General features: G+C 46.6%; 1 protein-coding gene across 1 annotated transcript in view; it reads left to right on the top strand.

Moving 5' to 3' along the window:
• Nucleotides 1–25,586, top strand: part of COL9A3 (collagen type IX alpha 3 chain) — a 193,883-nt gene that overhangs the window by 121,718 nt on the left and 46,579 nt on the right. Inside the window, exons 29-31 of the mRNA XM_085619726.1 lie at nt 821–875; nt 1,885–2,067; nt 3,236–3,313. Coding sequence (XP_085475852.1) covers nt 821–875; nt 1,885–2,067; nt 3,236–3,313 — 316 coding nt within the window. The remainder of the gene's footprint in view (nt 1–820; nt 876–1,884; nt 2,068–3,235; nt 3,314–25,586) is intronic.

Below are 25,586 nucleotides of genomic sequence, written 5' to 3' on the forward strand. Positions count from 1 at the left end.
ATGGCTGCTGCACTGGTGCTTATAAAGTTTCCGATGTTCTAATTCTGGTATGATTATTGAGATTATTGTTTGCTTTAAAACAGCTGCCATAGAGTAGCAATCAAGTGTTTATGTATAATGCTACACTATGGTCTTGCCATGAAATGAAATATCTCAGTAAGTACAGTGAGTGACCAGATCAGTTTGGGTGTCACCCAAGCTTCACAAGAGAACTTCACATAGTGAAGTAGCTTAGTTCTTGGGCATTTTGTGTAGTTGTAGAATGAATGCTTTACTAGCAATACAAGGCACATTAATAAACTGGAAGGGTTGCCTTCGAAGCTTGGATCAGCTGAGGGAGTCTCAGTACATCCAGCCCCGAATGTAACTATGAGGAATTGGTACATTTTCATAATGCCACATGCATTACTTGCTAATGCAGAGACATAATTCTCCTTGAAAGTGTGCCAGACCCTGAGGCCTTTCACGCATTTCTTAACAGGACAGTTTTTAGGCAATATATCCAGAATGTGTTGTATACTAAATGCTTTGGTCCAATTTATTAAAGGAAGAACATACTCTCCATTCTCTCTCATCTCTCTTCAAAACACCCTTTAAGAGAGGGCTGCACTTGGTCACTCTATGAAATGCAAGGTTGGTATTAAAATGTTTTCTGTGGATGCCCTTAGCTCCAAATATGTCCCTGAACCTATCAGCTACTAAATGTATTACCAAGGTATCTGACGAAGCACATGTTTTGATTTCTACTTGAGGTGAAGCTGGGTGATTCTATTAGTTTATAACTTTTACTTTAAATATACATTGGGAATTTTTATTTCAGGGGAAATTGGCAAGTGAACAACACATCCGTGAGCTGTGTGGAGGAATGATAAATGGTGCGTATGGTTGTTGTAAATCCTGAATTTTATGCCTGCTTATGAGTAGGAAATGTGTTTTGTCTCTGCTCAAATGCAAAGAGTAAAGTACTCCTATCGCTAGCAACTGATAGTGTCTACATTACCTCGCTCCCTGATCTGCATTCTCAGCACAAAATACTGAAAAAGATCATAAGTTGAGACTGCCCTAGCCCGTCTTGCCACAAAACAGGCTCGAAATTTAATTTTTAGTGAGATCCAGGATTTTTTTGAATTTTTTATAAACACTCTACAAAAGCAATCACACTTTCTATATGTTATCTAAAAATATTGAATGCACCAACGTGTGCACAGGTGAAGGTACAATGTTGGACCCTATGAAGATAGTAAGCTTATTAAAAAATGATCGCATTATACAACTAAACATGAGGTCTGCTACTCAATGGCAGTCAAAGTAGATTATGTCCTCGCAGTCTGCTGTCACACATAGGCTACAGCACAATGGGTAAATGATCTTAGGATGTACTCAGTACTGAGGATGTGTGTGGCTCAATCTGACTTGCAACACTTTAGAAGTTCACCAGAAACCTGGAGGCGGATGCCTTTCTTCATTATAGGGCAACTGGCACTGAAACACATTCATGTCCAGCAATTGCCATTTGAGGTGGAGCAGAGAATAAGTCAAGAAAGAAGGCGGGCATAATAGCGCCAGCGAACAGATCTCTTGGCAGTGAGCTGATTTCCAAAGGGCAGATATGGTATGAAAGGCCGCCCTCTATAAGTCATGTATTAGATCGGGCATCCCTGGTTGTGCCCTTGTGTGCTGACAAACCATATCAAGAAAGAGGACCACTGTCAGTATTCTGCTCAAAGTTGTAATTTCAAAATCTCTGATCACTATAGCTCCAGTGACAAATACGCTTTACTCAACAATGGGATGCAAGCCATGTTTGAAGATCAATAAGCAATGTTTTCCAGTTAATGCACTTAATGTCCGAATCAAATTATTAAATTTTTATTTGTTTTGTAGATCAAATGGCACAGTTGGCTGCTAATTTGAGACGACCATTGGCTCCTGGATCAGTTGGTCGTCCTGGCCCTCCAGGCCCACCCGGCCCCCAAGGGGCTCTTGGAAGTATTGGTCACCCAGGGGCCCGTGGTCCGCCCGGATACAGAGGACCAACAGGAGAGCTTGGTGACCCAGGACCAAGAGGTGAGCAAGGCCTGTTCAGGAATGTGATAGCATTTGTTATACTAGAGGGATTTTAATAGATAATAGGCAGTAGAGTAGATTTATATGTCTTGGTGTAGTGGCTCAAACACCGGACTATCGCCACTTCCGTATTTATCTTAACCAAAAGCACTTAATTCAGAACTCTATTAGGCTGGCAATATGAATTTAGATTCTGACCATGATCAGGTACCCAGTGCCTTTTATTTTATTCGACAAACAAAGCCTGAAAATTCAATGATTATCCTCATCTGTATTAAAATTGTATATATTTTCATAAACAAAGACAATTTATTTTGAACACTACCCAAACATTTGTTTTTTAGTCTCCCTTGAAAAATACTTCCAAAAGCACACTTCAGCGCATTAGACATTTTGAATGACTTTAGTCGTCATTCAAAAATAGACAATTCAGCCAGCTCGACGATTTTTAATGAACAATCACTTTATCAAGGATCTAACTATGATAAATGCACTATAAAACATACTGTTAGTATTTGCAATATGGATCAAATGGTTGTACATACATATGTTTATATTTTACTAATTAATACATAACTTTTCATGTCTCAATGACAAACCGACTCAAATATGCATTTTTTCTATTACTATTTCAATAATATAATTCAGATAAACATCCTCTTTCTAGTACTCAATTTTTAATATATTCACAGTGCAGTTCCTTTGTCATTCTGTAATCATGAAATGATTTACCTTTATCATTGAGTATTCTCTTAGGAACCTTTTATAATGTTTTAGAACATTTAATTCAAATATTTTACTACTTCACTTTAAAAACATGGCTAAAACTTACTGACATTCTTTTCCGAGGCTTTATCAATCTAGTAGTATTAATTAATCTCCTCAATTGTATTTGATATTTGTCTACTCATCAAACTCAGCCACAAAATAAAATAAATCAAAATATTGTAGATGTAAATGTACTAATTCCTTTAGTGTCTCTCCTTAACTAATATCTGAAAAGATACATTACCTCTTGATGTCTTTATAGTGCTAGAGGCATTTCATGCAATGTCACTGCACAGTCAAAAGAACATAGTTGTTAAACAGTGCATTTTTATAGCTCAGGGCAATCCGGGTTGGCATTTCTGTTATGGTCTATATAATAATACAGTCTAACTTTTTACAGGCGACCTGGGTGAAAAGGGAGATAAAGGATCTGTGGGCAAAGGCATTGATGGACCAGATGGGGACCAAGGCTATGCTGGTATGTTAATGGTATAAATGTTATGTTGCTCTGTTTATCTTTTAATCTGTAACAAAAATTCTGTTTGTAAGTCAGACAGAAATTCAAAGATCTTACAAGGCAGAAAATGTCCTCGTAGTCTTAAAGTTCTAGCAAAGCATTGTCCAAATTAAAATACAGTTACATATACTTATCATCTACCTCTGCAATTATAGAGCAATATTGTCCAGGGATTAGGGAAGTTTACAGTAGCTGACAGTAGTTTTTGACCAAAAGCAGGGCCAGTGGGCTCAAGGTGAAGCTGAGTGGTCTACCCTGCTTCACACAGTAACGTTATTGTGAACAAAAAGTTTATGACCTGAAACTACAGTGGTCCAACAATGTATCTTTCATACATTCACATGCTTGACTTATTTCCATTTGTCAGGCTGGAAATCCTCATTAGTCAATGCTTACATAGCTATTTGAAATATACTCAATTAACACTTAAAATAGCTTTAGGCTATTTATCATTGTCTGCCTCATTACATGATCTAAACACCAACCACAGTGCTCAAATCCCTTCAAAGGCTAAGTGCCATATTTTCAAAACTTGTCATGATTACTTCGTCTCTGGAGCCCCACGAAAGGGAAGGAGGTGGGTTGCAAGTAAATCTATTAAATCTATAAAACATATCCGTGCTGGAGAACAGTAGTTGGAAGGTAAGTAAATCTTCATTTTCTAACCTATGATTCTACATACTTTTACATGCTTAAATTAAGATTAACATAGCAGTACAATAGAAAATTACCGCGGTAGGCAGGGATGAGTCTCACCTACAAGTGACTAGATTTCGAAGCATTGCTTGTCTCAGTGAAGACTTTGCTTTAGATTGCATAACAAGACAACAGTGCTTTGCAGAAGAATGTGTTGTCCTACTAGTTGCTGTTCTGTAGATGTTTTTCGGAGGTACCCTGCTGAAGACAGCTACTGTAGTGCTAGAGTGAGCACTGACCCTGCCAGGAACCTGTCTGGTGTTTCAGCGTGAGCTGTGGTAATTCAGGGTGAGACTGAATAAAGTTATTCATATTTCCCAAAAATATTTCAGATATCTCTTGACATTGAGAGAAAGTAAGGTTATTTCAGCTGTTGAACTTGGATGATGAAAGAAAGGAGGTCGAGTGGCTAGCTTATTCGGGTTCCTTTAGGGATGAACCTTAAGTTGGTTTTGAGAGTCACTTTATCTTTGCAAAAGTATAATTAGAACTTGTAGAAATCTCTCTCTCTATACAGTGCACCAAAACGAGGTACGCTATATAGTGTCCAGGCAACCGTTATTCATTTACAGGGGTTAAATAATAATCCTAGATGCTCTCCTTTGTGGAAGTGCGGGCGAGCATTTTAGTCTTATCAGAGGATAGTGATAAGCATGTATTGTACACACAGAGTCAGGAAGCGAGGCACATGCTCAATAAAGAAATCTGACACTCATTTATAAAAATAAGAAAAAATGTTATGTAAATTTAGACACCAAGGTCATCGTAATCAGGTAAGAACTTTTCGAGTCATCAGTTTTGAAATAATAAAGAAATCCACTTGTAATTTGAAGCTGTAATGTAATTCTATGGTAAAAAAACATATACTGCATACGGTCTCTTGTCAACGACTTACAGGACTCTTCTCCTGGACTTAAGGTGAGTATAGGGCAAAGTTCAAGGCAGCACCAACTGGTCACCTCAGTTGGCACTGGCTCAACCTGGTGCAGAAGTTCTTTTTGGCGTTGGTTGCCCCATATAAGTCAGTGGGAAACAGTCCTGTTGAAAATAGGCTGCAAGCCGGGACTGGGGGGCCACTTCGGTTGAACCCAAAGGGGGGCTCAAGTCTTGAAGGTCTTGGGCATGCAGGGACACCGTTGGTCCACTTGAACTCAGGCTGAAGGGCTCGTGTTTAGTGCTGCTTTGTCCGACTTGGTCACCCTGCTGAAGACTGTGGTTCTCGGTCCCTGCAGAAAGAGGCTGCAGGTGGCGACTGGGGGACCAGTCTTGCCAAACCCAAGAGTGGGCTCAGCTCTTCAGGGTCTCAGGACCCCGTTGGCATTGTCGCCTCCCTCGAACTCAGGCTGTGGGCCTTGGATGCAGCGGTGCTTTGAGGCGTCGGGTCGCGGTGATCAGAGACTCACTCTTTGTCTTGGTGACCTGGTGAAGGTGGAAAACAAGGCTGCAGGGCCACTCTCGGTGCTGCCTGGTGTATCCTGATCTCCCTCAATGATAGGTCTGCCTTGCTCATCATTCTTTTGCTCACCACACCACCCCAGTTTGGACCCTGTTATATGCAAATCAGTCTTGACCCTGTTCCTTATGGGAACAGTCCAGCCCGAACTGCCAAGCCAGGTCCTCCCTGGACCAGAAACAAGCATCCTGGGACCGGTTTCAGGGCATCCAAACTGGGATGGCGTAGTGGGCAAAAGAACATTGGATTTAACCCAGATCTTTTGGCTGGGGGAGAATGTTTGCATTGTCAGCATTCCATCCATCATTTATTTTCTGTAACACTTTTCACCCTAAGTGCGAAGGGTATGCCCAGACGTGGGTCCCGTGCTCACTAAACCACTGGATTCTAGCTAGCCTGGCTGACGAAGGGTGATGTCCTGAAACCGGTACCAGGATGTCTTTTGCATATGTTGCCCTAAGTGCGAAGGATATGCCCAGATGTGGGTCGCGTGCTCACTACACCACTGGATTCAAGCTAGCCTGGCTGATGAAGGGTGATGCCCTGAAACCGGTCCCAGGATGCTTGTTTCCGGTCCAGGGAGGACCCGGCTTTGCAGTTCGGGCTGGACTGTTCCCATAAGGATCAATACTGATTTGCATATAGCTGGGTCCAAACTGGAGTGGTGTGGTGCGCAAAAGAATGATGGATTAAACCCAGATCTTTTTGACTGGGGGGGAATGTGTGCATTGTCCAGCATTCCGTTCATCAATTGTTTCTTTTGCAGGTATTAATAAATCCATCACTGGAATCAGTGATGGTTTCTTATTGCAAGGTGTTTGGTACCAAACACCATATTTTTCAGTGAAGTCATTATGCAGCTGGTAACTAATTTTGTCCAGTGCCCAGTACATACCTTAAGATGGCTTCCCTGTTCATTGCAATACCTAGTATTGAAACTAGGCATCACAGGGGCATATCTGCTCATGCACATATGCCGTACAAAAGGGGGTGATGATGGACAGAGCATCAGACTCTCACACCCAGTCAACAGATCTGGGCTTGATCCATCACCGTTCTTTAGCCCACTCTGACACCCCAGTTCAGACATGGCCATATGCAAATCAGTCTGACCCTGTGCCTCATGGGAACAGTCCAGCCCAAACTGCCAAGCCATGCCTTCCCTGGACCGGAAACAAGCTTCCTAGGACCGGTTTCTGGCATTTCAGCCGTCTTCAGCTAGGCTTGCTTGAATTCAATGGCAAAGTGAGCAAGGGACTCAACGTCTGAGCATACCCTGCCAACTTTTGGCGAACAAAGCGGTACAAAAGGGGGTGGTGATGGACGGAGCATCAGAACCAATCAAACACTCACACCCAGTCAACAGATCTGGGTTTGATCCATCACCGTTCTTTAGCCCACTCTGCCACCCCAGATCAGACATGGCCATATGCAAATCAGTCTGACCCTGTGCCTCATGGGAACAGTCCAGCCCGAACTGCCAAGCCATGCCTTCACTGTTCCCATGAGGCACAGGGTTGGACTGATTTGCATATGGCCATGTCTGAACTGGGGTGTCAGAGTGGGCTAAAGAACGGTGATGGATCAAGCCCAGATCTGTTGACTGGGTGTGAGTGTTTGATTGGTTCTGATGCTCCGTCCATCACCACCCCTTTTGTACCGCTTTGTTCGCCATAAGTTGGCATGGTATGCTCAGACGTGAGTCCCTTGCTCACTTTGCCACTGGATTCAAGTAAGCCTGGCTGAAGACGGCTGAAATGCCAGAAACCGGTCCTAGGAAGCTTGTTTCCGGTCCAGGGAAGGCATGGCTTGGCAGTTCGGGCTGGACTGTTCCCATGAGGCACAGGGTCAGACTGATTTGCATATGGCCATGTCTGAACTGGGGTGGCAGAGTGAGCTAAAGAACGGTGATGGATCAAACCCAGATCTGTTGACTGGGTGTGAGTGTTTGATTGGTTCTGATGCTCCGTCCATCACCACCCCCTTTTGTACCGCATGCACATATGCCATCACATAAAATATAATGCACTCTGCCTTAGGGCTCAAAGGCCTGCTGTAGGGGTGACATATTAAATGCAGTGACTTTGGCATGGCATGCAGGAGTGTGCCATGCCACGTTTTCACTCATCGGTCTGCACCATGTCACGCAGCCGGTAATGACAGTCTGTGTGAAATTTGTGGCTAAGTCCCTTAGAGTGGCATAAGATATGCTGCAGCCTTTAGGGACCCTCTTTAGTACCCAGGGGTACCATTTACCAGGGACTCAGTGCGGTGCCAAAGTCCTTTGCCAATTGTGTTACAATCAGACATCACCTTGTTTTAAGGAAAGAACACTGGCACTGAGGTCCGGGATAGCAGGCCGCAGTGCACTGTCAGAAAAAAACCCAGCATCTACTAGCTAAAAAGGGGCAAAAAGTGTGTGTGTGTGTGTGGTGGGGGAGTACTACAACAAAAACCCAGCTTCCTATAGGACTCTTTTATGGGGAAATCTTGTACCTTGCTTTTCCTCTGGCCCAAGGTAATGGCAATCAAAAAGGCCATTTGCCATCAAAGATGTGAAATAGATGCCCTTTGATCTTCAAAAATGGATTTCATAGAGGCTAATAGATAGAACAGTGTTAAGTTTCCAAGACGGGGTAAGTTGTGCAATGAGTGGGAAGGAGCAGGAGTTCCTTCATGCATACTTTGACTAACCTAGTTAGGGATGAAGGCAGTTGAAATTGCTGTTATCTGACTTGTCATGGAGGAGTATTTTAGCTCAGAATTGACTAGATAAGACAGGTAAGGATGAAACTATCGAGAGGGCTTGGAAAGCAGATCTAGACCCTTGGAGTGTACCCAAACTGTAAGAGGTTGTTAAAGCTGTGGCTGCCTGTGAATTCTACGTACTGAGAAGCCATTACGTTGTGATGTAGCACCTGGTTGAAGAACCAGCTTTAACTGAATTGGGGTTTCTATGAACATTCTCCACAACGCCAAGAAGCAATGCTATCTGGCTCAGACTAGTGTAACCACGATCATTGTGCATGTTTCGTTCTTCATTTTGTGCAGTTCTTAGGGATTTATAGGAATTGTAGGAAAGTCATAGAAACTCTCCCAACTACCTCATTGAAAATCCATACCCTCGAACCCGAGCACACCCAAGTGTAAGTGAACAGAAGATATTTAGCATTCATTTCCGATGCAAATAAGTCCCACTGCAGATTTTTCCATCGCTGAAACACTGAAGACAGTGGTCTGACATTTAATTCCCACTCATGATTAAAGGTCGGTTAGCTGCTAAGGGCACCTGCACATACACTGTCTATTCTTGGCATGTGCTGAGTTCAGATGTCCAAGCTGTGCCTCAGAGCCAAGTGCCATAGACGCTAAGCTTCCAACAACAGGAGTCTTTTTCCCCGCTTTGGAACATAATACATGGTTATTGTGTTGTACACTAGGATTATCGCTTGGACCTTGTTTTAGGATTGTTTTGAGGGTAAGCCTTGTCACTCTGAGCAGATTAATAAGAAGGTTGACCTCAGTCGGGGGGATGCAGGAAACCATTTAGCCGTGCAGCATAATTAGTTTTTTTATTGAACTATACTTAGGCATAGAATATATTCTTTCCCTTCAACGATAGTATTCTGCAACCCAGACAAATTATGTCTCCCTAGGCTAAAGCGCATGACTTGTTTGTTGAGAGCAAGTCCTAGGGACATCAGAAGCTACATGTTTATTCGAATTGCCTATTAAGCTTGGATGAACGAGGGCTCTCTGATGAGGCAGTTGTCTTTTATTATCATTATTACTTGGATTTGTAGGGCGATATCGAATCATCCTCAAGGGGATCTCTCGGCGCCTGAGTGGCAGACAAGCAGAACGGAGATTGGCAGTTAATGACAGAACAGCCAGGTTTTAAGAAGTTTCTTGGACTGACTGAGATTGGAACAGGCACGTATGTTCTCTGGCAGTCTGTTCCAGTGAGAGGGGGCGAGATATGAGAAGGAGCGTCCGCCAATTGTGACTCTCTTAATTCTCGGGACGCAGAGCAGCTGTCTGTTGCTCGATCTCAGTTGACAGGTGGGAATATATGGTTTTAGCTTCTCCATTAGATAAGCTGGACTCTTTCCCCGGAGTGATTTAAACACCAGACAAAGAAGCTTGAATTCTGCTCTTTTCCTAACAGGCAGCCAGTGCAGCTGTCGTAGGAGGGGTGCCGACAGGGTACAGACAGGCTGATTGAGGGCTAGACGTGCAGCTGTATTTTGAGCAACCTGTAGCCTGGAAAGTAGATCTTCCCTTATCCCTACTAGTAGGGAGTTTCCGTAATCTAGTCTGCTAAATAGAAGTGCCTGTATAAGGGTTTTTCTGGCTGAGAGGGGGATCCAAGGAAAGATCTTTCTCAGCATTCGCATCAGGCCGAAACATGTGCCCGAGATAGTTTTCACATGCTCCTCCATCGAAAGTCTGTCATCAATTATAATGCCCAAGTTCTTCGCCCACTTTTTAGGTGTAGGAGGTTCGCCGAGCTCCGAAGGCCACCAATCTGATGCCCAGAGCTCCTCTGCTCTTCCGAACAGCAGGATCTCCATTTTATTGGAGTTGAGTTGTAGATAATTCACAGTCATCCATGTAGCGATTTTTAGCATACAGTTCTTGAACTTTTCTCAGGTTGATGCGGGATCCGTCTCGATAGTGACTATCACTTGAGTGTTGTCCGCGTATGAGATGGTTTCGAATCCACAGGATCTAATGATTGTGGCCAGAGAAGACTCATAGATGTTGAATAAGGTGGGGGACCCCCTTGTCAACAGCCATGGTCTGTGATGTAAACGTGTCCAATTGAACACGTTGTGTTCTGTCGGCCAGGAAGCTTTTGAACCATTTTAGAGCCATTCCTCTGACACCAATCTCTCAAAGCTTATCCAGAAGGATTCTATGAGAGATGGTGTCAAAATCTGCTGACAAGTCAAGGAGAACTAACATCGTGGGTGTCCCGTTGTCCAAGGCCAGCCTGATCGAGTCTGTTACTTCTGTCAGTGCGGATTTGGTGCTATAAAGCGCATGGAAGCCTGACTGAGAAGGATCGAGGAAGTTGTTTTGTTCGAGGTAGCTCGTGAGTTGTTTGTTGATCAAAGCCTCCATGACCTTAGAGAAGAATGGGAGAAGAGAAATGGGTCTATAGTTTTGTAGGTCCGAAGGATCGGCCAGGGATATTTTTAGTAAAGGTTTTATTTGTGCCATCTTCTATTTATGGGGGAAGGTGGCCGTGGCTAATGAAATGTTGCAGACTTCCCCGATCGAGTCTGCGAGGGCCGGTGCGAGGGCTGAGATGATGAAGGAAGGGGCCAGGTCTAATGGGGAGCCCGACTTGGTATGGGCTAATAAAGGTAGTACTTGCTCAGAAGTAATGTCTGTGAAGGAGTCCAGACAGGGAGTGATGGAACCTTCAGTGACAGGTGGTGTCACCCTAGAGTCATCTTCCGTGCCGAAGGAGCTATATATTTTATCGATCTTTTGCTTAAAATGATTTGCTAGATCGTCACATAGCTTTTGAGTCGACGGGAGGGAAGGATTATTAGCTCTTGGATTGGTGAACTCCTTAAGGATCTTAAATAGCTCTTTGGAAGAGCTCTTGGCTTCGACAATTCTGGTGCCTAGATACGTTCTTCTGGCTGTATTGCAGTTGTATAGATATGCTCTGTGTACGATATTGTAGGCTAATTTGTCCTGTTTCTCCTGTTTTGATATTCTCCATTTTCTCTCCCTATTTCTACATGCCGCTTTTTGTTTCTTGAGGCTATTCGTGTACCATGGTACTGGCGCTGCCCTTTCCTGGATCTTGCCTACCCTAGATGGGGCGATGACATCAAGGGCCTGAGTAACCGAGGCCTCTAGTGTTTCCAGTGCTGTGTCACTGTCCGTATGATTACCAAATGGAGGGGCCGTGAAAGCAGAGCTGAATGTCGTTAGTGTCACCTTTCTCCATGATCTCAGAGGACCCCAATGATATTGCGACTGGTTTGTTAGCTTGAGAATTTCCGATGAGAATCTCAAGGCCAGATGGTCTGTCCAGCTTAAGGCCAAAGGGGGTTCTACTTTTAGATCTCGGATGCTTGTAAAGATGGTGTCCAGCATATGTCCCGCTATGTGGGTGAGGCTGAAAACTTTGTGAGAGAGACCTAGAGACTCCATGGCTGCTATAAGCATGCGGAGTCTGGGTTAGAGATGGTGTCTAGATGATGGTTAAAATCTCCCACTAGTAAGCAAACACAGCCAATCCCTGTCTCTGTAAGTAAATTGTTTAAAATGTCTGTTGAAGTAGGACAAACGAGGGTGGTCTGATGTGCCAGTCGGCTACGTACAGATACACAGCAACAGAGTAATAAAATTGAAATGCATAACAATAAAAATCCCATAACAAATTAGAAAAATAGAATAAAATGTAATAAAATGACAAAAAGCCAATAAGGGGAACCGGATATGCACATTTTTAAAGTTTAAAGTAGGAAAAAAGCCAAGAAGTGTAAAGTTCCAATCATAGTGGTCGCAGTAGACCAGGACCTAGGTGCAATTTGAGGCTGACCGCAATTGAGTGCGAGTCGGATACACTGGCCAGGTTTGTCCTCATCAAGGATTTTATCTTCTGACTGTTTTCAATTCAGACCCAATCCACCACAGGAGTATCCTTCTAAAGCCCCCCAGGACCTCACAGAAGGAACTTGGAGACTCACAGGGTCAGGAAGAGGATGAACAGTATGGTTCAGTCCAGGCCCAGTTGCCATTGGTCAGCTGAGTAGTTTCAATAAAAGGCCTCTTGTAGCTTGCGTTGTCCCTGTAGATTTAACAGGAGGTCAACCTTATGACCCTTGGAGTCCACTTCCTTGTCCTGGGAACAAAAGAGCAGGTCCAGGTTTCTAGGATTCTTCTTAGGTTGCAGACAGCAAGTTCAGTTCTCTTCTGTTCTTCCTTGGGTCCAGGAGTATTCTGAAGTGGGTGCCTGGAGGTGTAACACTTATGCCTGGCATGAGCTAGTTGGTGGCAATAACTACTGGGCATGCCCTCACCAATGGGATACAAGTTCCCAGGGCCAACCCTAACAACTTTGGGCATTTTCAAGATGGTGAAAGTATTTGGGTGCATTCAACTTGGGCTCTGAGGGCAAAGATTTTATGTGGGGAGTGTACTATGGTAATCCTAGTGCCCTCCCACATCTAACGCTAGAATCCAGTTTGGGACTGTAACTGTACCCCCATACACCCAGAGACAGAAGTCTGATAGAACAAAGTAGGGTTATCCAGGAAATAGACCGTGGATAAACACAAATTGTTTTGGCATCCTATTCTCGCTCAAAGGTGTGGTTCACTTCCAGTTCTCCTGTTCTAAGTGGTGTTATATTTGATGAACCATCATTTTATTACTTGTCATTTTCATATCCAATGCAAACCAGAAAATAAGAGCTACTGCTAGTGCTGTTGCCTTTGCTATAAGGAATTTACCCTTGCTGGTGGATAATGCCTTTTCCTTACGGTTTGAGTTACAATGCTGTGAACACTCCTACTCCTTTCCAAACCAATTCCGATTTAAGAGTCTCCTCTACCATCTTCATTTTTCATCTTCTCCTATGCCTGAGACCTGAATTAAGAGCATTATACACTTTTCTGTTGTGCATTCAGGGTAAGAATTTAAGACTTCGACCGCAAGCACGCTGGCCCAGTCGTGCAAGTCCCCAGTCGGAAAGCAGGGATCACCCTATTCTGGCCCATCGCATGGGACAACACCAAGCCAGTGTGCATACTGAATAGTCCTGGGAGACCCGTGCGGGGGAGAAACCAGAGTGAGTGCACACCATTAACGGCGCAGGGACTGGCCTCACAATTGAGCACGCAGCGGTGAACAGCGATCCCGGAGACCCAAGCCCACACTCCACATTCACTGCGCGACAGGGGTATCGGGGAGGAGCGGGCCCCTGTGGGAAGACGCAGCACCGCAACACTGAGACAGCTCTGTAGCCAGGCTTTCCCCACTGAAAACACGCCGGACGTGCGGCGGCACCCAGGCCCTCCAAGACAGGATACATGCAGAGGCAAAGAGGCCAAAGCGCCAAGGTTAAAGAGGCAAAAGGGTGCGACATCGTAAAAGCATCAAACACAGGACTCGCCTGAATCACTTTGCCTGCATCCCAGAGCAGCACACTGAGGCATCGCCAGGCCTATAAAGATCGGGGGTCGGTCCCGGCCCAGATCAGGCTACGAGCGAGATAGGAAGAGTGCAGAAACGCTGCGGTACAACCGCACAGGACTCGCCTGACTCGCCCTCGATGCGCCAAGAAGAAGTGCGTTGAGGCCTCATCAGGCCTGCAGTGATCCGGGAGTCAGCCTGGATCCAGAGTACCCCACGAGAGGGACGAGCGGAGTACAGGGGTGCGGTCTTCACATCTAAAGCACCCACATACCTTGCGTCACCTCCCTCCCATCTCAGGCGACAGGAGGCATCACAATTGCACAGTGCCTGAACGACTGGCGGACCAGACATTCGGGGCTTTCGGCCGTGCGTTTCGAGCGGTGCCCAGCTGTGTGTGAGGGCCTCCGCCGGGGCCCCCGTCTTGTGGCTCTTGTGCTGCAGCGTCTCTCCTGTAGGTCTGGGGTTTGGATCGTTGCCCCCCTGTGCCATCGCCTACTGAACTGTTGGCCTAGAGGGGGTGAGGCTGCCTGCTGACTCACCTACTGTTGCCCTGGCAGGTTGCGCTGTGGCCCTGGCGGGCGGGGGCTCAATCGTGGCCCTGGTTTTGGACTCTCTCCTTCTTTTCCTCCTTCCACCCCTTCCTTGATCCTGAGGGCCCACCTTATCCAGAGTAGCGGACTTCCCTGCACTTCTCGGGCGGCGGCAAATTAGTCCGGGCCTCATCAGCGCACTGGCTGCTCCCCCCTGCTTGAACTCGGCCTATCTGTAGGGATCTGCCGGTTCCCTGCTGCGGGATCCACCTGCGGCTCCTCGGGGTGCCATCATGGGCAGAACGGATAGGTCAGCAAAGACCCCTGCCACCCAAACAAAAATAGACCGTTTCACCACCTCGGAAATGGGGGGGACCGGGGGAGCCACGGAACAGGAACCCCCACCATCCGCGGACTTGTCCACTATCTTACAAGCAATCCAGGCCTCACAAACTTCGGTCGAGGGCAAGATCGCGGAGGTGCGCGTGGACATGACTCTCATCGGCAGGACCTCAGAAACGCCACGGCCTGGATCAAGGAAACTGAGACCCGGATCTCCACCGTCGAGGACGATGTTCAACTCAAGGAGCGGGTGACCAATCTCCAGTCGCGCACTCAGGCATTGCATTGCCGGTGGTAGGATGCAGAAAACCGGTCCCGGCACAACAATCTCCACCTGGTGGGCTTCCCAGAGGTGGCGGAACGGGGACGCACGGTGGACTTCCTGGAGAAGTGGTTAAGATCGTGGGTCCCGGAGGGCTCTCTTTACCCGTGGTTCGCGATTGAGCCCCAAAACCGCCAACAGGCGCGGCCCCCCGACCAGTCATAATGCGGGTCCTCAATTTTAAGGATCGCGATGCCATCCTGTCTGAAGCTTGCAAACAGCAGCGGCTCCACTATGAAATCCACACAATCATGATTTTCCCGGATTATTCCCGCGAGGTTCAGGGTCAGCGACGCTCCTTTGGTGAAGTTAAACAAAAACTGAGGGCACTCAACATCCAGTATCGGCTCCTTTTCCCGGCATGCCTGCGAATGGTGTTCGCTAACAAGACCTTGTTCTTTGATACTCCTACAGAGGCCTGGGCTTGGGCAACGGAGGAGCGCTCCCTGCGCATTCCTAACCCGTCTTCGCTTCTGGGGGGGAGAGGCCTGTCCGGTCCGCACCTTTCGCTCCCCAGCCTCAGCGCGACTGCTCCTGCAGGCGCCGTGGACAGAGACGAGCCCGGTTAGACTCCCCGCCGGGCCACTCCCCACGGCAGCCAATACTGCGCTCTGATGGCTCCTCAGCCGGGAGGCGCTCTGGTTCATCTGGACACCTGGACCGCGGAGGTGCTTTGCCCCGGCCTTCTTTGCCAGATCTCCTGGACACAGACCTCTCACGTAGCCCGATGCTCCTGAAAGACCCTGCCTGAACTAGTCTCTGCCTGCCGGGCTTGGCTCCGCAGCCGGAGACCGTGCTCAAAAATTCAAAACATTTCTTTGTTCCAGATGGACTCGTTCACGCACATCCTGACATGAGGAGGGGTCCTCCATGCTTTCCCATTTCCAAGCATTATAGTTTGGTTGTTCACTCATTGGTTTATTGTTAGGGCGACTGATGCTTCCGTTCCTGAAGTGTAGGGTGGGGGGTGGGGTGGGAGATGGGGGTGCGGGACCGTTGTCCTGTGTTTCTTCTTTAATTTTGTTCTTTAGTTTTGTCGCACCAGCCCTCACATGGCACCCTGACTTGCGCCCAGTGGGACATACGGAGTTCCCTTCGGACACCTCACTAGGCCCGCTGACGTCCGTCCTAGCTAACATACCCCCCCTCGGGGACTCACTACCATACTGTCACAACCGTCGACATGCCTGATTCACCTTCATTAAGTACTTCCCTGTGCATCATGTCTGGAATGTTAATGGCCTATTGGATCGTTTCAAACGCATGGCTGTTTTACGCTATGCACAACACCTTGGGGTGGACATTTTACTGTTACAGGAAACACACCTCTTAGGTAATCACTGCCCCTTTTTAGCGCGGTATGGATACAACAGGACTTGGCATTCGGGGTTCACTCGTGGCTCCCGAGGGGTGGCGATTCTGGTGAAACGCTCCCTTCCCCTCGTGACTGTCCGGACGACCCTCGATGCCCAGGGCACCTTTGTGGCCCTTAGTGGCATGCTAAATGGTAACCCCCTCAACCTTGTGCCACTTTATTCTCCTTCTTCAATGCTGATGGCAATCCTAGCCAAATCTGCCGACCTCTTGGCATCATTACCTCTGGGTCCCACATTCCCTGGGGGTGACTTCAACACGGTCTCTTCACCGGACCTTAATACGACCGGTTCCCCTTCCCCCAGTAGGATTGCACAGGCAAAACAACTGACGTCTTGGTGTGAATCCTTGGGTTTATGTGATGCTTGGCGTGTATGGCACCCACACTCCATACAATTTACGCACACCTCGGCGGCACACCACATACAGGCACGCATTGATGCCATCTTCGTTCCATCGATGGACTGCCTCCTGATCCAGGATGTCTCACTCCTCCCAAGAGACATCTCTGACCATTCCCCGGTGATGCTCCGCACGGGTCCCCTCCTGCCTTTGCCCGGCAAACATGGAGGCTAAACGCCTGGTTCCTTCAGGACAAGGAGTTTCTGAAGGTGGTGGGGCGGGAACTTAAACATTACTTTCTTACTAATGAAGGGTCTGTCTCCTCCCCGGGTACCCTATGGGAGGTGGGCAAGGCCACGATTAGAGGGGTCGCCAAGGGCCGGCTCAAGATCCAGCAACAGGCCCAATTGGAACAAATCACTACACAGGAGGCGCAGCCTCTGCGCCTTGAAACCTCTGCTCGATCCCCTGACGCTTCTGACATGAGACTTCTTACATGGCCTCGCTCCGAGATCAAGCAGTTGTCGCTGGATGCGGCCCAACTCCTTTGACGCTCCTCCGTGGCCAGGTTATATGGTTGGGGTGACAAGAATGGATCACTCCTTTACCGCCTTGCCACATACCCTAGGGCGAACCGTATAATTCCCGAGATTGTGGCGCAGGATGGTTTGATGTGCCGTTCCCCAGTGGACATGGCCCGTGCCTTTGCCACCTACTATCGTCAATTGTACGAGGCCAGACCCCCAACCCTTTCTCTCGCTGACCTGCTGGAGGTCAGAGGTGTTTGTCTTCCGTGTGTAGACCCTGCTACTCAAGCTGATCTAGATCACCCCAACACCCGTGAGATCGGGGAGGCGATCGGCCTTATTTCCTCCGGCAGGACAGCGGGCCCGGACGGTCTCCCTCAAGAATATTACGTACACTATCGGGACACTCGCGTCCCCCACCTTGCAGGACTGTATCGGGAAGCGGTGGAAAAGGGCTCCCCACCTGCCCGCGCTGGTTCATCCTGACCAATGCGGGTTCATGCCCGCGCGCAGCACCCAGCACTGTCTCCGTAGACTGCATTCTGCCTTGGCCCACCATCATCTCCTCACCCCGTATCTGGCGATTCTCCTTCTAGACTTTGAGAAGGCCTTTGATTCGGTGGATTGCGGGTTTCTTGGGGATGTTTTGGAAGGGATGGGACTCGGTCCCTGCTTTCGGGCCATGGTCCAGGTTCTATACGCCCTCCCGTGAGCTTGTGTCCTAGTAAACGGGGTTCTATCGGAGCCCTTCTCGATTCGCAGGGGAACGAGTCAGGGCTGTCCTCTTTTCCCCCTGCTCTTCACTTTGATGATGGAACCCTTGGCGTCCCTGGTGCGGTCGTGTGAACACGTGCGGTCGTGGGAGTGGCCCAATACCGAGCCAGACAAAATCACCCTCTATGCGTACGACGTCCTCATCTATTTAGCAGACCCCGCCCGGTCGGGTCCACATTGTCTCCGCATTCTGCAGTCCTTCGAACGGGCCTCTGGCCTCCGGTTGAACCCTGACAAATCAGTTCTGATTCCATTTATCCCGGAAATGCTTCGACTAGGAATCTGATATCCCTCTTCACCATCAATCCTTTAAATATCTGGGGACCTGGATGACCTTACTCCCTGAGCTGAGCCGGGCCCTCAACGTTAATCCCCTGATGAAACGTGCTAAGGCGGACCTCCAGAAGTGGCAGTCGCTGCCCCTGAACCCCATTGGGAGGGTGGCCCTTTTTAAAATGATGGTTCCTCTACATTCTTCAAAACACCCCCATGTGTTTTCCCACAACCTGGTTCCGCAAACTGAAAAGTGTAGCCAGCAAGTTTCTGTGGGGGAAAGGTAGGGCCCGACTGGCGCTAAATACTTGCAGGATCCCTTCGTTTGATGGGGGTCTAGGAATGACTCCTCTTTATTTATATTACCTAGCCACGCGACGTCTCTCTATACACGACTGGTGCAATGGGGGTTGGTCTGATCCGGGTTACAGACTCGAACTGGGAGAATTGGGCCTCGCCAGGATTCAGTCCATGTTGTATGGGGCCCCCATTCCTTCTTGCCTACCAGAGGTGACGCGCTCGGTGTTACTGGGCTGGCGGGCTGCACTGCGGCACACCAAATGGACACACACTGACCCAGTGTACACCCTTGTGGCATGGGACCTGGCTCAAAGAAGTTAATGAGCTGCAAGGCTTCAGGGCTTGGGACCTTATAGGTATTTCACAATTGGGCGATGTATGTGGGGGGATCACATGCGTTCCTTCGGCGACCTCCAAAACAGATATTCATTGCTTCAATCACAATTCTATAGGTATCTGCAACTGCGACAAGCCCTCCATACACACCTTACAACAGGTTCACGGCTTCCTGACCACAGTCCATCCGAAGCTCAGATAATGTTTGGGGACCTGGGGAAGGGTGGCATCTCCCATATTTATCGTACACTGATCAACAATACCCCTATTTCCTTAGATCGACTGCGGGCTCAGTGGGAGGACTGGGTTGGCCCCTTGGAGGAGGAGGACTGGCGTGACGCCCTATGGCTCCTAGAACAGTCACTGCATCTGCTAGGCTGCGCCTGGTGCAGCTCTATTTGCACACCGCATATCTCACCCCGTTCGCCTCCATCGGGCAGGATGTAGTTCGACCTCGGCCTGTACTCGGTGTGGTCACAACCCGGCTGACTTCCTTCATATGGTATGGGCCTGACCCCACCTGGCGTGTTTCTGGAGGGAAATTGAGGAAGAGCTCACCGAAATCTTGGGGTGGGAGTTTCCCCATGACCCAAAACACACAATCCTGGGCATCACTGATGGATTGGATGGGTCTCGGAATGAGAAGGAGTTTTTAACTACAGCTATGGTGGTCGCCAAAAGAGACATCGCGGCCTCATGGAAATGCCCTGAACCCCCGAGTGTCGGGCAATGGCGGGCTGGGGTGGACTGGTGCGCCACACAGGAGAAAGTCATGTATAAAGCTCGTGGGTGTCCCAAGAAGTATCGCAGAGTTTGGGGGAAATGGCGGGGTGGTGGTGTAGTCATAGAAGGGACTGTCCAATTTCAAGTAATTGTGTTTTAATAGTGTCTGTAAGATGGGTTGCGCAAATTCCTATAAGTAATCCTGGATTTTCATGGGGGTAGTCCTGCTCGGGGACATCCATCTCATGGCTATGATTCGCCAGTACAATGCCTAGCACCGCAAATTTATAATACACTCTACTGCCACCTAAGATTCCATGGGGAACTTATCTGGCCCCGTGGTTCATTAACCCCTTCTTAAGTGAAATAATATGGAAGCTCCAACAGCACATCGATGATAACAAGCCTGCTTCATCCCTCACATCCACTCCTTCCCATAGAGTCCTGCGATGCTCAGCCTTCAAAGCCATGTCTCTCCCAGATGTGGCTGACATATTCAACTCCTTCAAAGCCACTGCTTTCTTAACCCTGCTTACCATTGTCAATGCCTCCCTCATTCACAGCATCTTCGCAGCAGCTCCTAAGACTTGCCAAATCTTTCCACGCTTAAAGAACCCACACTACACCCTGTGACCTGGCCAACTACTGGCCCATCACTCACCTACCATTCATCAGGAACACATTGAAAAAAGCAGCCTTTGTTCAAATCCAACATCAAATCAATGCTAACCATCTCCTGCACGGCTACGAGTCTGACTTAAGATCATGCTGCAGCACAAGACTGCCACCATACACATCGTAGACAATGCCATTTTGACCACAGATGAAGATGACTCCTGCCTCCAAATGGGATTTACCGGTAATGTCCTTCACTGATTTTCCTCCTACCTTTCCAACCAATACAAGTTTATTCACATGGACATCTCCAGGTCACAAAAGATGCCTATCAAATGTGAAGTCCCCCAGGGTTCTATACTGTCTCCTGTCATCTTCAGCCTGTACATGGACTTGCTTGGTGCTCATCTGACAGATAACCGCATCAAGATTCACTAATATGCTGCTGATTGAATACTCATTTAGAAAGGTTTCTCTGCTTCAGACATCCAGCGCCACAAACACTGCTTGCACATCATCTAGACTTGGAAGTCCAGGCTTATCTGAAGGTCAGCCCAACCAAGACAGAATTCCTGGTTGCCAAGAACAAGGAACAAGATACAGTACAAACCTGGCTAAATAACATGAACCCGGATGGCTCTGAACCCCCAACTCTCACTGAATACCAAATCATTTGGATGCACCCTGGACACCAACCTCTCCCTCAAAGACCACATTGCCAAAGAAACAAAGATGGCTTGAACCATCTCTCTCTTCTAAAGGAAGCCAACCTGTTTCTTCCAGAAAGATACTTCAGAACTGCTAAGTTGTGGTACTCTTGCATTTGGATGGTTGTAATGCAATACAAATGCATTTAGATGATTGTAATACCATGGCATCTCAGACTTCACACTGACCCCCCTAGAGACATCTTACATGCAGCTGCACCTCTCATCCAGGGCCTGAAGAATGAGCACATCACCCCCACCCTGGTGAAATTCTAGTAGCTCCAGTCCATCTTCAAAACCAGCTGCATCATTTACAAAGCCATCACAATCGGCTCCACTTATTTTACAGGCAAACTCACTATAGACGGTGGTTCTTGGCACACTTGCAGTCAGGACACTTCCAGACTGCAGACCCAGCAGTGTAACAAAGAAAAATCAGGACAATAAACCTTTCCATCTAAATACAGGATCTGGAACAACATCCCCATAACCATCAAAACTGCCCCAACACTTCTCCAATTTATGAAAAAGTTGAAGATGAAGACTTGTCTCATTAAGTAACACTACATCACAATGCAATAAACGTCCAAAGCTTGCTCTTACTCGCTGACGTAAAGCTTGCCTTTGACAATGCGCAGCACTTTTTGTTAGGTTAGCGCTATAGAAATACTAGATGCATACATACATACATTATTCTACCATCTAGTGGTGGTTGGATCTGGAAGTTTACTTTAAAATGTTTATCTTGGGGGTATAGACATGGGTGGAGCCAGTATAACTCACTATGACATTGCCCACCAGCCCATAGTATCTCCATATATGACTTCCATTTTAGATTCTTTTTTTTTCACCATTGAGTTGGGAGGTGTGCGAGAGGAGCTTCGGTGCGAGATGGAAAGATGTTGAGAAGTTAATTGCTACTTAAAAGTATTCGTAGATGGTGTCCTGGTGCAAGAATATAGGCACAAAAAATGGCAGGTCAGGTTTTCCCAAAGGCCTTTGACTTGCTCGGAGAGTGTTAATTGGGAACATTTTTATTTCTGAGCTTTTGGCATCTTTTGGTACTACAAGCATGTTCATTACAATCTGAACTGGAGCCGAAAATTGATGAGATTTTGTTTAAAATATCTAAAAACTGACAAAGATCAGGAAAAGCTGGACATAAGTGCTGATATTTAGCCTTCTTGTCACTTTAATCATGACATCATGGAAGTTAACAAAAAAAGGGCTACTCCTAGTTCTCCATAGTGACAACAGGGTTCCTGGGGAACCTTGGCAGTCAGGGGTTACTGGGCTCCAGTTGCATCAATTGGAGTTGTTCACTGCTTGTATCCTGGGGCCACAATACCACTGGACCCCAAACTGGATACTAGAACAGGATGAGCAAGGAGAACGATGGAGACAATGCTGGGGCAGGGACCAAGAGTTCAAATGATAAGTATTTCAACAGGGCACTCTTTCCCAGTTACGGATGTTAACTGGAAGCACCCACAAGCTCCCACAGCAAAGGAGACGGGTCAGGGGCGAAGAATTCTCACACTCATTGACAATATGGAGCTCACCCCTTCATATGCAGCAAGTTTTTTTATCTTGAGCAGCTGTCTGCAGTATCTTTGTGTTCCAAAGCACAAATAGCCTCCACAAGCCTCACAGACAGTTCGGTTTCTGCTGGGATGCAGCCTGATGAGCTGAAGCTCAGCTCCTTCTGTCAGACTGGCAAATTTCTTTCTCCAGAAATCCATTACAGAGACACCTTCTCAAGTTTAAACTCTATCCCTGTTGCCAGGCTCTGCCCAAAAGAAGCCAATTAGCTGATAACAATGCTTTGTTTTAAGTGTAAAAAGTGAGCAGCAGTAAGCCACTCTGTAATGGGCCATCACTAACATCTGTTGTCATTTATATCCTAGCTGGGAGAAGGTGTCATAAGGGAAGGGACTCCAAAATATACAGAACCCCACCCCCATTTCCAATAATCACACTGTGGATACATAACTGCAATGTTTATATAAGTCTAAACATACATAAACATTGGTAATTTAATAGAATAATTGTGAAAAGTTCTGAGGGGGACCCGATAAACTTTTTTTCCATTTTGGGGGGAGGGGGTTGCAACCTAAAAAGGTTTAAAGACCACTGCATTAAAAGAATCCAGAATCAGCACTTTCTCAGAATGCATAGCAGGGCATAGTAGGCAGTTTTTGATCATCGCGGTTGACTATATTAAAGTCAAATCCTAGCTATGATGCTGGTTTATTACTGTTATTAAACAGTTATGATTTTAGGGCAATTATTAATTTATAGGAGTCTCTTGGAATGTATTTGGAGCTATTTAGAATGTCAGAGGCAGAAGCCAACAGATATGTGCTCGCTTACTTGCAGAACTGCCAAGTTTTGAGATGCAGTGATGGTTCAAGTCTGATGTTGAGTTGAATATTGTTCCAGATCAGGACTCACAGCAATCCGAAGGTTCTGCTTCCTAGCCTGTTGTTCCTAAACTTAGGATCCCTCATAGAGCCTTGTACTGTGAGCATAATCGACATGCAGGGAAATATTTGGTTAATTTCAAACTTAAAAACCTGGGGGCAGTAGGGATTAGTTACTTACCTGTAATCCTAGTTCTCTTCCAGGGGTATCCTCATCAAAGTCATAAGCACTAGAATATTCCCGCCCATGCGCGGGACCCCGGAAACACAATCATATATGTGACCTACATATATCCTACATATATGGATCTCCATATATATATATATATATAAATTCACTGAAAAAACCATAGGTTTCACACATGTTATAGTTAGCGGAAATTTTATTGATAAAAAACCAATGAAATTCCCCCGTTATAGTTAGTGCAGGCAACTATAACTCACGCGACCGCAATCCTCTGCTGATGCTAATACTGTATTTAGACACTTATTTGCCCATGTCTTCTTCCATACATTTTTAGCTATACATATATTACAAATATTTTTTTTTCATAAAGACACATATGTCATCAGCAGAAGATTGCGGTCGCGTGAGTTATAGTTGCCTGCACTAACTATAACGGGGGAATTTCATTGGTTTTTTATCAGTAAAATTTCCGCTAACTATAACATGTGTGAAACCTATGGTTTTTTCAGTGAATTTGCAAGGTTTTTTAAATGCTAATTCCTAACTATAACGTGTGTGAAACCTATGGTTTTTTCAGTGAATTTGTACGTTTTTTTAAATGCTAAGTTACTTTACGCCATTCGTGGCGTGCGCGCCCACTTAACGCAGTTCGTTCCGTGCGCGCACGGTGCGCTTCGCGCACCGTGCGCGCACAGTGAGCACCCACTTTACGCAGTTAGTGCCGTGCACGCACGGTGGGCACGCGGTGCGCTACGCGCACCGCGTGCCCACGTTACGCTAGATGGGCCATGTACGCACGATGCGCTTCGCGCACCGTGCGCTCATGGAGGACATATGATGCACTTCGTTTTGAAAGGTAATATTTTAATTTTTTGTATATTTTATAAGCCATGCACAAATGGTGCCCTTCGGGCACCATTTGCACACGGGGTGGAGAGAGTGTGGATAATTTTTTTTTTATTATTTATTTTTTTAATATTTTAGTTTATCTCAGGTGTAATACTGCCATGAACAATTGGTGCCCTTCGGGCACCAATTGCACACGGGGTGGAGAGAGTGTGGATAATTTTTTTTTTTTTTAAATTTTTTAACGTACACGTACGGTAAGCGTAATCGGCGAAATTACCGAAAAAAAAAAAATTCCGTTTTTGGCCTTGGGGGATCTTTGGGGACTGCCTCAACATGGCTATGTGTGTGGGAGCTGTCTAAACAGCCCCTTTACATGTTTTTGGGCTTTATATTTTGAAAATCACTCTCAGTGCGAGAGAGAAAATGGCGGCCGCCGCTTCCTGGTTTCGGCCGATTCGAATGTTTACTTAGATCTAAGAGCCAATCAGAATCGCGCTCGCGCATGCCACCGTACGCGTACGGTAAGCGTACAGTAAGCGCACCGTAAGCTGGCTCAGATATATATATTGATTTAAAGGCTATTTTCTCAGAATCTACTGAACAGATTTACACCAAACCTACAAAAGGCACTTCCTTGACCTGAGGACTACTTCTCTGCCAAATTTCTAGTAATTCTGTTCAGCCGTTCGGGCTGTAGCCCTGTCTAAAGGTCCTATGGAAAAATGCATGGGAAAAACGCGTTTTGGGACCCCCCTTTTATCTCAGCCCCCGCTTGACGAATCCCCCCGAGACTTTCAGGGTAGGAGCGGAGCGTAGCGCCCCACCTATTTTGAAAAATTTGCGAGGATTCGTCGACCGGCGCCAAAGTTATTCAAAATAGAATGTTGCGGATTTCCTATGGAAACGTGGTCCTAACTATAACTACCTACTGGCGACCGCCAGTAGGTAATATATATATATATATTCAATGAAAAAAACATAGGTTTCACACATGTTATAGTTAGCTGGAAATTTTACTGATAAAAAACCAATGAAATTCCCCCGTTATAGTTACTGTAGGCAACTATAACTCACGCGACCGCAATCCTCTGCTGATGCTAATACTGTATTTAGACACTTATTTGCCCATGTCTTCTTCCATTAAATTTTAGCTATACATATATTACAAATATTTTTTTTTCATAAAGACACATATGTCATCAGCAGAGGATTGCGGTCGCGTGAGTTATAGTTGCCTACAGTAACTATAACGGGGGAATTTCATTGGTTTTTTATCAGTAAAATTTCCAGCTAAC

Source organism: Triturus cristatus, chromosome 7 (assembly GCF_964204655.1).
Source record: "Triturus cristatus chromosome 7, aTriCri1.1, whole genome shotgun sequence".
Lineage (NCBI taxonomy): Eukaryota > Metazoa > Chordata > Amphibia > Caudata > Salamandridae > Triturus > Triturus cristatus.